The sequence below is a fragment of the Cavia porcellus genome, unplaced genomic scaffold (genome assembly GCF_034190915.1).
Source record: "Cavia porcellus strain 051 isolate PalLab524CR breed Dunkin Hartley unplaced genomic scaffold, mCavPor4.1 scaffold_1, whole genome shotgun sequence".
Taxonomy (NCBI): Eukaryota; Metazoa; Chordata; class Mammalia; order Rodentia; family Caviidae; genus Cavia; species Cavia porcellus.
Window position 1 is genome coordinate 27763236 of NW_026947484.1, and position 16566 is coordinate 27779801.

Below are 16566 nucleotides of genomic sequence, written 5' to 3' on the forward strand. Positions count from 1 at the left end.
ACATCAGTCTCTAGTCTCTTCAACCTTCCAATGCACACTTGCATTGTCGACTCTACAGTGAAGATTTTAGGCATTGACCTTGGAATACTGCTACATTCTTGGATCCCTCTTGTTTTATGGTGTGTATCTCTTTAAGCTGACCGGCATGCACACAGCCACTGAGGCTTCTTCCACTTCTGATCTTGCAGACAGTCACCATGGAGTCTCCTGCATCTGATTTCCTAAATGACTATTTTGGACTTTTGCCTCTGATCCTATAAGCCTCCACGCCCTTTCATAGTTATACATGCATTTTCTATGGACTTTGTTCCTCTGGAGAACCCTAACTAATGCAGAAATGGAAGTATCTTTTCTTATTTTAATGTTTTTGAGAAGACACTGTCTTGATATATAGCCTAGTAACTTAAAAAAATTTTTTTAAACCAAAACTATGTTCATGTGGTTTTAAACAGAAAAACTTTCCCTGGGAATGCTAATATTTTCTGTACTTTAACTACCATATCCTTGGGCCAGGGATTTAGCTCAGCAGCATAAGCACCTGCCTGGCAAGCGTGAGGCCCCGAGTTCAATCCCTGATACCGAACCCCCTAACAAAAAAAACTACCATATCCCTTTTTCCAGACATTAGTTGGACTTGGGCTATGATTTCAGAAGACTGCTAACATGAAAAAATTAAATTTTTTTTAAAAAACAAAGGACATTCCAGGTGTGGTGGTATGTGCCTGTAATCCCAGCACTAAAATGCTGAGGCCACAGGATTGCGGCGAGTTAGAGGCCTACCTGGGTTACACAGTGAATCCATGCCAGCCTGAACTACATAGTGAGACCCTGACTCAAAAAAAAAGACACTACTTTAGAGATATTTTATCAAATACAGTCTGTAAATGGAATACTTTAAAAGCTTAAAAAGTTTCACTTAAAAAATTACTAAATCTAGTTTCTTAAAAATAAATGACAGGGGACTTCCGGGAGAACATGGTAGACAGATAACAGCAACTACCGGAGGCTCTCTGAAAAACTAGGCTCAGAAGCCAGGTATGGTGCGGACTAAAGAGACATAAGCAGGTGGAGTTATGCTCTGCTGACTCAGGAACGAACTCGGCTGAGAGAAACCAACTTGGAATGCAATCCTGGTGCTAAAACAGGAACAGAAAAGTCTCGCTGCTGAGGCTGGACCCTGCGCCATTGGAAGCCGCGATTTGGGTTTCCCGCCGCGCGGTGGCTGGCTGCCTCTATATCAGCTCGGCAAGGAGAGAGACGCGCGGAAACTCTGAGAACGTGAGTCTGCGAACGGAGTCGAAAACAGGACGGGCAGGGAGGCATGTTCTGACTTGTGGCGAGGTGAGTGAGAGAAACTGACACTCCACCACAGTTTGACTCCAGCGGACTTTCTGGGCCCGAGCAGTCCTGCGGGAGCAGGGCGCGCTGGCGACTCCAGCCACACATTCCCCTCTCGGGCGGGATTGGTGAAAAGTGCCTGGCCTGCATGACACTGCCGGCGGACCCCATAGGCTGGCCCAACCCAAATCGCAGAGCCTGACGGAGGCCGGGAGGGGCGGGCCCCCGCGTAGGCTGCCTGGTGCGCAGCGGTGAGACCGGCGCAATTCGATCAGGCTGTGGCTGACAGGGAGAGAAGCTGGGCCTCTCATATAAGCTTGCATATATAAGGAACAGAGAATATGGGAAGAGGCAACAACAAGAAAGGCTCCTCGGCCCCCAATTCTGAGAAACAGGCAATAGCGGACACCGCACCAATACACATAAAGCACCATATAGAGAGCCTCATAGACCAATTCAGAAATGAAGTTATCAACGACCTGAAGCTAGAAGTATGCAAAATAGTTAGAGAAATGCTAAGCCCCACCCAAGAAAAAACAGATGGTGGAATGGAAGAACAGAAAAAGAGGGGAGAATTGTTTGATGGAGAAAACAGGGAAAGCATAGAATACGTGAAGCAGGTTCAAAGGGACTACCAAGAAACTAAGAAGTCTATCGAAGACTGGCATAACAGCTTGAAAGAAACTAAGGACAGACTATCTGAACTGGAGGGCAGAACTGTAATATGGGAGAATGAAATGAAAAACTTCTTAAAAATAACAAAGAAACAAACAGCAATAATACAAAGACAAGAAGATGATAAGAGGATCCATAACTTAAGGATTAAGAACATAAAAGAAGAAGTAGGGGCACAAACAAATGAACTACAAAAGCTACTCACAGAAATAATCCAGGAGAATTTTCCTAATTTAGCAAAAGGTAAAGATACTCAGATGTATGAGGCATACAGGACCCCAGCTACCTACAACCCAAACAGAGCAACACCCAGGCATATAATAATAAAAATTCCAGAAATTCAATACAAGAACAGAATATTAAAAGCTGTCAGAGACAAGAAACAGACCACTTACAAGGGAGCACCCATCAGAATTACAGCAGATTTCTCTGCACAAACCATCAAATCACGAAGAGTGTGGGGGGGAATAATTCAAGCTTTGAAAGATAATAATCTCCAGTCAAGATTGAGATATCCTGCACAACTGTCCCTGGAAATTGATGGGAAAACAAGGTGCTTCCAGGATAAAGAGGAACTGGGGGAATTTGCAACCACCAATTCAACTCTACAGAGAGTATTGCAGGATATTCTAAAAAAAGAAAAATACAAAGAATCCAGAAATAGTGGAGGCCACGACTAATGGAGCAGAGAACAAAGTGAAGAAGACAAACTGACAGCTACTGACAGAATAAGAGCTCAACAGAAATGAGGCAGAGAAGATTGGATGATAGGAACAGCTATTTTGGAGAAAATGACATCTTAATAGGTAATACTGATATAGTATCATCTTGTTTTGAAGTCTCATCTAGCTTTTGTCCTTCTGTCTCCAATGGTCTAAATAGGTTGTATCTTACTGGATTTTATTATGTACAATAGTATAAGCAAAAACCTTTTAAAGACAAGGAGATTATACAGAAACCATTATTCATTTTCTGTTAGTCGATTCTAAATACTCTGTAATGCTGTCATTCTCTTAAATAGTTTTACATTGTTTTGATATACTTAATGCTACAGTATACGAAGTTGTACTCAAGGATTTCAAGGAAAGAGACAATATGGTAACTACTTTTAGGTCAGGATTATCTGGTGGTGAAACACTATTCTGCTTAAATGGTTTATGTTTTGATCTGTGCTGTTTCGTTGTTACGCCCTCTTTTATCTCAATCTCCACTCCATTATTTACTTTTTTAATACTTTTTAAAAAATTTTTATCCTTTTAATTAAAGGAAAAAAATAGCAGGATATATTATAGTAACCCACTTTGACTTTCCATTACCTCGATTTAAAGCCCTGTATTACTCTCACCATCTGGTTTTTAACTGATGTTCCCCTATTCTGTTTTGCTGGATAGTATCAGGTTCGAAAATTTAGGCATCAGCTGTGAAGATAATGAGATTCATTATAACACCCATTCTCGTTGACTTTTATCTACTTTTGAAGACCTACAATGTCTCCAATGGTTTGGCTTTGTCGGTTTTGTTCTTTACTGTTTTGTTCAATTGTATTATAACTAATGGTATAGGCAATTCTATTAGAGATAGCGGGAGGCATTATGGTAACCATTGTTGATCACCTTGTATTATGTTTTCACATTATCTATTATGTCCACCCTTTTGACTTGACCGATTCTGTTCTATTATGTCACATTTGGTTTTACTCTCTTCCAAAAAAGTAATAAGAACAGTGAGAGCAATGAAACCCAAAATGTGTAATAGTCATTGTACAAAAGAGAGGAAAAGAAAGTGCTCTAAACTATATAACTGCATGTATATTTAAGTGTATAAGATAGAATATGATATCACAGAGTTTTATTGGATCATTGAACAGAACTGTTTGCAGTATCATTGATGGAATGTCCACTTTACAAGCTTTAATTTTGTGACTTGAACAATTATTTCTAAGATGACAGTATGTAATCCACTAACTAGTGATTTCCTACTGTTCATTTTTTTTCTGCAAATCTGTATAACTTGTACCCTTTCTCTGCTTTTTTTTTCTTTTCTCCTTAAATAAAATTTTTTAAAAAAATTAAATAAATAAATAAATAAATAAATGGCAGGAGGGCCTGGGGAGTTAGCTCAGTGGCATAAGTGCCTGCCTTGCAAGCAGGCAGTCATGAGTTCGATCCCTGGTACGATAAAAAGGAAAAAGACAAAAAAATAAATAAATAAATGACAGAGGGGCTGAGGATTTAGCTCAGCGGCATAAGCGCCTGCCTTGTAAGCAGGCAGTCATGAGTTCGATCCCTGGTACCAATAAAAAAATGAAAAAGACCAAAAAACAAAACAAAACAAAACAAAACAAAACATGACAGGGTGGGAACATAGTTCAGCCATATAAGCACCTGCCTGGCAAGCATGAGGTCATGAGTTCAATCCCCAGTACCAAAATAAATAAAATAAAAAAGATAATAAATGATATATATTGACCCATTTCATTTTTTATTTGATTTTTGCCTCTGCTCCCAGCCTTGACTCTATTCCTGAGGTAAAAATGACTACTGTTATAGCAGCTGAAAATAATTTTCTCTCTCCAACAAAAAGGCATAAGGCATGGTAAGCAATGTAAAGCTTGATTTTCCCTAGTTAAAATACACACACAAACTTGGCCACAATTCATTCAACACATGTCTACTGAATGGCTTTTGGAGCAGCACAAGGGTTCAAATCCTATAAGGCTTTTGAACTGAGCAATATCCCCAGTCTTTTTTGTTTTTTTAATTTTTAAACAGGGACTCTCACTAAGATACTAGGTTGCCCATGATGGATTTGAAATGCAATCTCCTGTGTCAGTCTCCAGAATAATGGGATTACAGGTGTATTAGCATCACGCTTTGCTGATTGAATGTCTTTTTGTGTTAAGTACTTTGCTTGGTGTTGGGGGCAGGACAGAAAAATAAGAAAGACACAGTGCTGGACTTTGAAGAATTCAACAGTCTTAACACAAATCAATTAAGCTATACAAAATACACGTGAAAGAGTTTTGGCCCAGGGGGCTGGGGATTTAGCTCAGTGGCATAAGCACCTGCCTTGCAAGCAGGCAGTCGTGAGTTCGATCCCTGGTACTGGTAAAAACGAAAAGACAAAAAAAAAAAAAAAAAAAAAAAGAGTTTTGGCCCAGACAGGACACTGTAGCTGGTATTTACCTCTGGCCCCAAAAGACCAATGGCCTACCTATGCATCCCTAATGCCCCCTCAGGCTCCACCCCAAACCTAAACTACATATATGTCTCCACTCCACTTGTTCCACTGAGAGATGGCCGACACGGGGTGGAGGGGTGGGGGAGATGCCGTGCCCCAGAGTGGGAGGGGTCTCTCCCCCGCATTCTCAAAATAAAAGTCGTTTATATTTCATACTTCTTATCTTTTCAGCCACACCCCCCACAATTCTATCAATATGTACACACAATGTCATATATATACATAAAAATGCCAGAAGTTAAAAACTTCCATACACACACACACACACACACACACACACTTTTTTTAGGTGACAGATACTTTAGTTATCTTTACAAAAGCTCCCTGAAGCTCATCACCTATAAATTTCCTGGAGTCCCAGGTTGAGAACCCTGACAGAGAACAGTTCTCATTCCAGTACTTTTCTCTGCTGTGCATTCGCAGTTGCTGTTTACAGAAATTAATTTACTTAACTTTTTTTTTTTTTGTCTTTTTCCTTTTTATCGGTACCAGGGATCGAACTCACGACTGCCTGCTTGCAAGGCAGGCACTTATGCCTCTGAGCTAAATCCCGAGCCCCAATTTACTTACTTTACAGGACATGTATTTGGTTTATTAATGAACATTCCCTATGCAAGAAAAGATCAGTTGGTAGGATTAATTAATGAAAGTAATTTAACTGGCCTATTATTCTGCCATCCTGTGGAAGAAAAATGGATTGTATGGAAAAAAGCCAGTTCATCTGTCCCAGTAGTGGCACACACCTGTAATCCTAGCGCTAGGAAGACTATGCTAAGGGCCATTATTGAGTTCAAGGCCAACCTGAATGCCTACATAGTAAGACCTCGTCTCAAAAAAAAAAAACAAAACAAAAAATAAAAAGCAGGTTCATCAATGTAAAAAAGTAGGGAAAACAAACATTGACATTATTACTATTTCCACTTCAGAGAAGACTCCAACACTTTCCCTCCTGTAAGGCTCTTAGTTTCACAACTCCAGACATATTTTAAGCATTTCAGAGATAAGAAGTAGAAAACAGGTACAACATAAAGAATTTCTTCAATTCATTCACTACACGATATTAGCACTTGTGTGCCAAGCACTATGCTTAGCAGTAGGAGGAAAAAAAGATGTCATACTCACGCAGAGAACTCAGATAGAGTAAATAGTAGTCATGTGCATTTGTGAGACTGTAAAAAGAGGTTTGAAGGCATTTAAATTTGACCCATTAAGATTTTGCAGGGCTGGAGATATAGCTCAGAGTCAGAGATACAGGTCAGCGGCACAGTGCCTGCCCAGCAATGGCCAAGTCATGAGTTTGATTCCCAATACCAAAAAAAAAAAAAAAAAAGATTTTGCAAAGGGGAATGTAAAAAATATTTTAAGAATGTAACTCTGGTGATAGTTAGCTTAGAAGAAGGACTATCTGAAAAAAAAAAAAGATCTGAAGGTACACATTTCCTCCTATCAATCCTAGATGTTACCATTCTCTTTAATCTACTTCAGAAGATTTAATCTCCTACTTCCAAAAAGAAAATAGAAATTATCACACTGAAATTCCTTCCACTTTTTACCATCAAACCTAACTTCACCTTTTCTTGGTTTCAACAGCATATACACCTTTTTCTGCTAAAATCAATTTTCCACCAGATCAGGGCTTTGCTGGTTGATGGGGGTTTTCTGACCACTTCTGCTTTATCTCTGAGCACATTAGCAATGTAAAATATCAGGCACCACACCAGACCAACTGACTAAGAACAAGTGATTTAATAAGAGCCCCAGGTGATTCTCATTATGCACATTAAACTCTGAGAACCACTAGTATAGACAACAACCAATTGTCTCCTAGTTTTTCTGTATCCTTACACTAGGAATTACTCAGTTTCTTTCCTAGCTCTTTTTTTTTTTTTTTTTTTAAATATAGGGGCTCACTTTGTAGTTCAGGCTGGGCTTGAACTCACTAAGCAACCCAGGCTGGCCTTGAACAAGCACCACCACGCCTGGCTCTCCTAGCTCTTTGACAAAACAAAAGACCCATACTCCTTTTCTAATACATCACAAAAACTTTTTCACAAATCCCCTTCTCAATCCATTCAAATCTGCTCCTCATAGCCAGTCCACCTGACTCATTAAGATCAATGACCTTGAGAATGTTGCCAAAATCCAAAGGACACCTTCCAGTCTTTCCCCATTTGACCTTATACTAGTATTCAACACAACTGATCTTTTTCTTCTTGAATCACTCTCTTGTGTCAACATGGGCACTAAGGATTAAGAAGTAATGTTAGATAAAACTGTTGGTGCCTTAGAATAAATTGAAGCAGCAGCACTAACTATACCACTAGTAACTGTATTCCTGCACTACCAAAAACTGGTAGTAGAAAAAAAAAAAAAAACACAATTTTACCCAACAATAACCTTGATGAAGCAATAAAATTATTAATTTTTTAAAACCTAAGCCCTCAGGGGCTGAAAATTTAGCTCAGCAGCTTAAATGCAAGTGTGAAGTTGTAAATTCAATCCCCATAACAAAAAATAAAATAAAAATAAAATACAAAACTTAAGCCATGGAACATACATCTTTGTAGTATTTTACTTAAAGAAATGAGTGGTGTAGCCCGAGGATTTAGCTCAGCGGCATAAGCACTTGCCTAGCAAATGCAAGGGTCATAAGTTTGATCCCCGGTTCCAAAAAAATTAGTAGCACAAAGCAGTTCCACATACCAAAAGCACAATGGCTGTGCTTTTAGGTGTTTAAAAAAAAACACTTCTATATCTGGCTTGTTTTTGGTTTGCTTCGTTTTTTCCTTTGTTTTTTGAGATGGGTTTCACTATGTAGTCCACTCTGGCCTGGAACTCCAGTTGCCTCAGCCTTTCTAGTGATGGGATTACTAGCATGCCCCACCACACCTGGCCCCACCTAGTTTGAGACAGGGACTCTGTGTAGCACAAGCTGCCCTCCAACTCGCCGTAATCCTCTTTCATCAGTCTCCTGAGTGCTGTACCAGCACTCCGGACTACTACTTATCAGAGCCACAGAAATAGCTTTTTTCTTGCAGTACCACTCCTGGTAAAAGACTATCAAACATTGATTATCCAGACTCAGATAACTGACAGAACTTCTCAAAAATTAATCAAGTATGCCTTTAACCTCAAGTAGAACTGAAAGTGTTTGCCACTGATAACATTAAAGCTTTTAAGCAAAAATTACAATTTTGCAAAATAGACTTGCTATCAAAAGCATGACACCATTCCAATATAAACTTTTCTGATAAAATCAGTAGTCATATTAACAAATGTAAGTGTCTTTATACTGTGGAATGACATATGTCAACATCTGGCGTATCTAACCAACACAAGATTTTAACAAATTAAATATGTGGGGCTGGGGATTTATCAGCGGCATAAGCACCTGCCTTGCAAGCAGGCAGTCGTGAGTTTGATCCCCGGTACCGATAAAAGTAGAGAAAGACAAAAAAAAAAAAAAAAAGATGAAAAAAAAAAAATTAAATATGTAAGACATTCATTCAAAGTATAAGACACACTAATAGATTTTAATGTAACAGTATGAAAAATCCACTGATATGATATCACAATCCACACTGTAACTAAATCTTAAGCAGCTACCACTTGCTGTCTTTTGGTGTAGTATCAAAGAACAATATCCAGCCAGAATGGTGGCACATGGCTATTATCCCAGCACTCAGAAGGTTGAGGCAGGAGGATTTTAAGTCTGTGTTTAAAGCCAACCTAGACTAACAGCAAGACCTGTCTCAACAAAAACAGAATACTCAGTAATTATGTAAAGTTATTATGATGCTCCAAATACATCTGTAGATAATGTTTATATAATTCAATCAAAAAATATAATGCAACTTAAGAGATGTTTCCAGAATTGAGAAAAGAATATATATATATATATATATATATATAAAATGCAACTGACAGTGCAAAGCAAATACGTGACTCAACTACCTTCTACTAAAAAGCTTCGTAAAAATGTGAAAAATGTTAATGACACGCTGTATACTGAGACCACCTTGTGCTAGTGAGCTCAAGGCCAGCCTGAACTGCCTGAGACTCTTGTCTTAAAACACACCCCCCCCCCGCAAAAAATTTAATGCCACACTTTTCCCAAGTGTTTTATTTGGATAAAGTTATTTTTTATAAAACTGTATTTATGACCAGGCATTGTACTGAAGAGGCTGAGGCAAGAAGATTCCCCAGGTGTTCGAGGCTATCCTAGGCTACATAGTGAGTTCTATTCCCCCCCACAAACAAAAAAAACCAAAATAACAAAAAACATACCCTAGCCTTCTAGTTTTATCACCGTGAACAGCACTATTATCCATTATAGTCTGTCATCCACACCTTTTTCTACTTCTTCCATACCTTTTTCATTCTTCTTCTTCTTCTTATTATTATTATTTTTAAACAGGATCTCACTATGCAGTTCAGGATGGCTTTGAATTCACTGTATAGCCCAGGATGGCCTCAAACTTGTAGCAATCTTCCTGCCTCTTTGGAGTGCAAGGATTAATATAGTCATGCATCACCCAGGCCTTTTTTCTCATACCTAATCATTCAGCAAATCCTGACCATTTAACCTTTTATACTGCTCTGAAATCTACCCTTTCCCCAGAAGAAGACATACTATTCTGTACTCATAATACACATATATATTTTTTGTACCAGGAATCGAACTCATGACCGCATGCTTGCAACGCAGGTGCTTATGCTGTTGAGCTAAATCCCCAGCTACTCATAATATTAATACATTAAATAAACACCAATTTTGATGTGAATGCAATAGTACTCATCAAGAAATAACTCACATTTTAGAGCTTAATGATATATCACAGATGAAAGCAAAAACTGACTTGGAACTCACTCACTTTCTGGGGCATTATCTTACTAAATTCAGGCACTAATAGGAAGGACTGCAGAAAGTTACATTCCTTTTCTGGATGTAATATCTCACATCTGAAATCCCAGCACTCAAGAGACTGAGGCAGGAGGATTCCCATGAGTTCAAGGTCAGCCTGCAATACATAAGGAGTTTAAAGCCAGCCTGAACCACATAGTGAGGTACTGTCTCCAAAGAAACAAAAAACAAAAAACAAAAGTTATATCCGTTAAGTTAAAAATACACTTGTCAAAACTGGGAAGGGCCAGGGATATAGCTCAGCAGCACAGCACCTGTCTGGCAAGTGTCAGGTCCTGAGTTTGATTCCTGATACAAAACAAAAGAAAACAAAACAGTGGTACAAAAAAATGAAGAGGTGTGGACAATACAGTTAAAGAAAAAAAAAAACTATAACTGTGACTGTGTTGAGCCAGTCACATATACTACTCCATTTGATTTTCACAAAAATCACTGCAAGGATAAAGAAACAACCTTGAAAGGCTATAACTACTGAGCAATAAAGGCAGGCATCTGAACCCAGGTTTAGTGTACTTCAAATGTGACTGTTCTTAATCCACCATCTATATTCTTAACTGAATGAAGAATGTGGTAATGCAAATTTTTTTTTTTCCTTTTTTTGGTCTTTTTCATTTTTTTATCGGTACCGGGGATGGAACTCACGACGCCTGCTTGCAAGGCAGGTGCTTATGCCGCTGAGCTAAATCCCCAGCCCGGTAATGCAAATTTTTAAAATTAGAGTAAAAGACACATTATCCTTAATCTCTCTCAAAATACCATCATTCTCTCTTTTTTTTTTTTTTTGTACTGGGAATCTAACTCAAGACCTCACTCTTCCTAGGCAGAGGTGCTGTGCCACTGAGCTGTAACAACAGACCCCTATCCAATCATTCTTGCCACTTCAAAGTCTGTCTTTTTGAGACATGACCAAAAATATGGTGAATGTTGCTGAGTGCCTTCCAATGTAAACAGACTCCTAAAAACATTATAGGTGGGTCTTCATCTACCTTATTGAATAGACCTGGCACCATACAACTTCTGGCTCTTCCGCAAAGTCAAAATGACTACGAAAGGTAAGTTTTTAACTGATTTAGGTCGTCAAGGCAGCCACAAGGGTGCATAACTAAAGACATTCACACACAAAAAAGACATGGAGAACTGCTTCAGAAAGTAGCAAAAACAGTGGGTAATGGTTGGGGATATATATAGCTTAGCAGCACAGTGCCTGCTTGACAAGCATTAAGTCATGAGTTTGATTCCCAATACCAGAAAAAACAAAACGAACAATGGGGAAGTATTCTGAGGATGACTAATAGCCATATTTTTTGTTTTTTTACTGTAATGAATGTTTTAAAAATCTAAACACACTGTATTTTTTTAAATTTTATTTAAAAGGAAAAAAGAAAAAACAAAAAAAACAACAAAACAGTGTAAGGGTACATACAAGTAATATAGAACTACAAAAAAAAAAAAAAAACAGTAAGAAATCACCAGTTAATAGATTACACATTGTCATCTTAGAAATAGTTGCTCAACAAGCTGTATTTTTTAATCACACCTTATCTGAGGTTACAGGCAACTTTTGCTGTATTATACATAACCAAAGACTATTTATATCTTTTGAAATCAAAGTTTTAGTATGGAAGATTCTCACCAATATTAAAATACATACACAATATTTTTGGTTTTCACTTGCCTTGTTGATTGTTCAACGCATTTAAGACTCTCCAAAATCACTCACTGTTTCAAGGAATAGTATTCAAATAAAATTCAAAATTAGACACTTACTAATAATGATGAGTAGCCCACTTTACTCAAAGTAGTTTCCACATCAATTCTCTCCTTTGTCACAAGAAACCCATTTACTGCCATTTTACAGAGAAAGAGGGTAAGGCTCCCCCAAGTTAAGTTATACAAACAAAGAACTTGAGTCCATGTCTCCGAGGATATAACCAGTTTTTCCCATCTCACCATGCTGCTTCTCTAGTTTAAAGACGGAACCAACCTGGCAAGCTCAAGGTCATGAGTTCGATTTCCCGTACCAAAATAAATAAATAAATAAAAATTAAGAAGGAACCAAGATAGTTGTTCCTTGTGACAAGAAGCAAGGGAAAAAAAACAAGGTTTAGAAACAAAATTGTTACAAAATTTAATCAAATATCAAACACAGCCTGGTGGCACAAGTTTGTAAAGCCAGTCTTCTGAGAGGCTGAGGCAGATGGATTTTAAGTTTGAGCCCAGTCTGCACAACTAAGCAAGGGGAACTCTGTTAGTCTGATAGATCCTTTCTCAAAATAAAAAATAAAAATTGGCCTGCAGATGTAGCTTAATAAAATGCACCTGTGTTTAAGACACAAAAAAAATGTCTAGGGTTGGAGATTAAGCTTAGCGGCGTAAGCACCTGCCTGGCAAGCTCCTGGCAAGCTCAAGGTAGTGAGTTCAATCCCCAGTACCCAACAAAAAAAAAAAAGTCTATTTTGGGCACATAACTGGTATGTCACATGAAACATGGCTACCCATTCCAATTTGAAATACTATGTACTTTCACGGACTATCACATTTGATTTAACTTTTAATTTCATCTTTTTAAAAATCGTATTATACTAAATATGAAAATTCAAGGGAAAATGAAAACTATAGGGCAGTTAGGTCTAGATGATACAATTTTTCAAAGGGTGGAATTTCACATTTGAAACTCTTCCTTTAAATTATTTTAATATAGGGCTGGGGGTTTAGCTCAGTGGCATAAGCACCCGCCTTGCAAGCAGGCAGTCGTGAGTTCGATCCCCAGTACCGATAAAAATGAAAAAGACAAAAAAAAATTATTTTAACATAGTAACACCTTTTTAAAATGCCATTACACAGAGTTAAGGATATAACTCAGCAGCCCAAATACCTGCCTAGTAAGCATGAGGTCCTGGATTTGATTCCCAGTACTAAAATGCCATTACACACACCTCTATCATATGTGAGTATTAAATAGGAGATGATAGCTGACTGGCAGGTATAACTTTTTACTGTCTTGTTGGGGAGTAAACTCAGGGCTGGCACATGCTAGGCAAGCACCTGACCAAACAGCTCCATCCCTAGCCCCAAGTAGAACTTTTAAAAATAAAAAATAACTCTCAGGATAATGAAGACCCTTTAATGAAACATATGAATACTCAAAACTCATGTCTATAGATTTTGGGAAAACAGGTGTCAAGAAGTGCTAAATAATTATTAGGTACTCAAAAGTCTGCTGATAATTAGTTTTAAAAAATGGATCACTATAACTTGAAAACTTCATTTGTAAAGATTCTTATCAAAATGCTGCTTTAGTTGGGCATGATAGTACACACCTGTAATCCCAGCACGCTCTGGGAGGCTAAGGTGGGAGGATTGCTGCAAATTCAAGACAGCCAGGGCTACAAAGTGAATTCCAGACCAGCCAAAACTCACTTTGAGACAGTGAAACTCTATCTCAAAATGACAAATAATAACAATAGTAATAACACTGTTTTAATGAGGTTTACAATTAACAATTATTTTAAAAGCAAAAGCAAAAACAAATAAAATAAAAATACTCTGTCAGGGATGAGGAGATGTAGCTCAGTGGTAGAGCACCTGCCTGGCATGCATGATGTCCCATACAAAAAACTCAAAAATAAAAATGCCTTGTCAATTTAGTGAGTAATACATTCTCACGAAATTTATTCTCATCTCAAAGACATTTGGATAGTTTTAAATTTCACATCAATATCTCAAATATTTTCTACTAGTTACCTTAAAATGGCACTAAAATAAATACAGAAACAAGAGTTTTCAATTACTATTGGAACTCAGAATTGTACATAGAAATTAAACAACAAAACCTAAGCATGTTCAGCTCTCAGAAGCTGGGTAATCTGATTAGACTAGCATCATGGCTTTAATAGTCTACTCATGAATTCTCTTTTACATTTTTGCACAAATTCTCCATTTAACTTCTGAATAAAACTGTTTAAACTCTTCAAACCTGAGACTCTTTCTACTAAAAAAGTATTCTGTATGTTTAACATTCCACTTGTACTTTCACAAAATAAAATTTATAAACCACAGATTTGCTTTAAACAAAATAACAAGAACAATAACATATGACATCAATTAGGAAACAGGCAATTCAAAATACAGGTTCATTATCATTTCTCTTTTTCCGTAAGTTAGTTTCATAGTACAGAAACAGCATTTAAAAACATAAATTTTGCATCCCCCTGCCCATTTATGACATTTTAAAAATGAATCATCCAAGCTAAGGGTATTAGTATTCCTAATTTCCATTCGACAAAAATGTATCTGCATAATCACAATTATCGTTATTAGAGTTAGTTCACCTACTAGTCTTTATTTCTTAGAAAAGTATGAATACAAAACTGCATGAAACTTTATAAGTATATTGTTATAAAATGCACTACAGGAACTTCTGCACAAACCAGAATAAGCAAATGGTTGCGAACAGATGTCACTTTGTGCAGTAAACTAGGTGAAAAAAAAAAAAAAAACAGATGTCACTACACCAACCCCAAAAGAAGATGAAGAAGGAATGTACTTACGTTTCAAAACAACGATCCACGTTGTCAGACATCAAAAGCAGCATACATAGCTGTTCAAGGGCAATTAGTTGCATGTCCCTTTCATCTCCCTGTCCCATCTGTAGCCATTCCAGCAATGTATCTGGATCCACATCTGCCATGTTTTTTTTTAAAGCCTCTGCTTAAATTTAAAAAGGGAAAAAGTTCTTTAAATATCCTCGCTCGATCAATGTTAACTTTTTTTCCTCTCACATTTATTAGAACCAAACTTTTGTGACACTCTCCTAGGATTTAAAAAACTCCTCTAAATATGTCTGAATAAAGAGCTTAAAGCAATTTTCAACTTTCCCGAATCTTTGGGTTTAACGTTCCGATACACTAAATAAAAGCCAGTTTTGCACAATAGTGTAAGCTGATTAAGTTGCAGCTTAACTAGAAACCAGAGCTATCTTTGTCAAAGATAGTCAAACAAGCTTTGGATTGCACTACTGCTATCACCAATGTCTGCCAAAAGGCAAAAAACACCTATGAAAGGTGCCCCCTCCCAACAAGCTACTTTTCCTCTTGACCCAAAACTGATCTTCAGATAAGGGCTAACCCAGTATTTCTAAAGAGGCTATGTTCTTTGAGTTTCTCCTTTACCTCCAACTTGACAAATTCTGTCAACTTCTCAATTTACTTGTTTTAAAGATATCCAAGTACAAACGATAATTACATATAAAATCTATTTATGAATAAAAAATTAGGAATTTTGGTGGTCCTGCCAACTGTTATTAAAACTTTAAAGAAGAAATGCTAAAAATAAATGCAATGCACTAACAGGTTACAAATCAGAATATAGGCCAATCTGCGACCTTTTCTCATCCCTACGGGATGGGGCAGTTTTTAAAAAATGGAGAAGCCACCCTAGCAGTAAAGTCATCACAAACGCTCCTCGTAAGCGCCCTGACCAGAAGACAGATTTGCGTCCCACGTAATCCAGGTGCAGATGTGGGAACCAAGCGGCGGGTCGCCTTGAGCACCCAACGGCGGCCACCAGAGGGGCTGACCCACTATCCTGGGCCCAGCCGAGTCTAACCGGGAGGCGCTGGTTCTAAGCCCCGCTAAGTTAGCTACCTGTAAGTCTCGGAGGGGAAAGCTGCGGAGGAGAAGCCAAGAGCCTGCGTGCCCCAGGCGAGGCCGCCGAGCCCGGCGCCCGGAACTCTGAGGCCCGGCGGGACGTCCCTGGTCCTCGCCGGGAGGCGGACCCTTCTCAAGGGCACCGGGAGCCCGGCGTGGGCTCTGGCGCCGACAAGCCTGGCCCGGCCGCCGACAGGGCCTAGGAAGGGAACAAAGGGGCCACCCGGGGAGTCGGCAGAAGCTCGACTGACTTCACCCGGCGCCGGGTCTCGTCCCCCGCCCGCCGCGGGGCGTCGTGGATCCCGATCCCAGGCCCGGACCTTCCGATGGCCCGAAGCACTCTGGCCCGCCCTTCCCACAGTCTCTCACCCTGGCCAGTCCTCCCAAACTGCTCCGGTCCAGTTCCGAGCAGGCCGCAGGCAGAGCCAGGCCCGGCCGCGGCCCTCGAGTTCCCAGGAAGCCGCAGGCCGCGCAGGTCGAGCTGGGCAGGCGGCACAGGAAAAGCCGCGTCTCGTCCCTCCCCTTCCTCCAAGGGGGCCTGGTGACAGGGAAGCGAGAGCTTCCTCCTGAGAAGTGGCAGCCAGCGCAGGTTCGGCCCCGGCACGCGGTTCCTCAGGGCCTGCAGTTCAAGGGGAGGCTCGCGAGCTGCTGCCGTCCGCGGAGAGGGGAGGCCGCGTCCATCGCGGCCCGGGAGGGGGAAGGGAGGCGAGTCGAGCGAGCGCCGGGCGGGGAAGCTGCCGA

The 16566-nt window shown here is 39.4% G+C and overlaps 1 protein-coding gene across 9 annotated transcripts in view; it reads right to left on the reverse strand.

Moving 5' to 3' along the window:
* Hectd1 (HECT domain E3 ubiquitin protein ligase 1) overlaps positions 1-16352 on the reverse strand; it is a 96280-nt gene extending 79928 nt beyond the window's left edge. For 8 of the 9 annotated variants that reach the window (XM_063260417.1, XM_063260240.1, XM_063260474.1 and 5 more), the window contains exons 1-2: positions 16195-16352; positions 14728-14884 (exon numbers count right to left, since the gene is read on the reverse strand). In XM_063260417.1, coding sequence (XP_063116487.1) covers positions 14728-14867 — 140 coding nt within the window. In that variant the 5' untranslated portion in view covers positions 14868-14884; positions 16195-16352. Of the gene's footprint in view, positions 1-14727; positions 14888-16194 lie in introns of all 9 variants that reach the window. The other variant, XM_063260074.1, reaches the window with a different exon arrangement.
* Between the last annotated feature and the right edge of the window lie 214 nt (positions 16353-16566).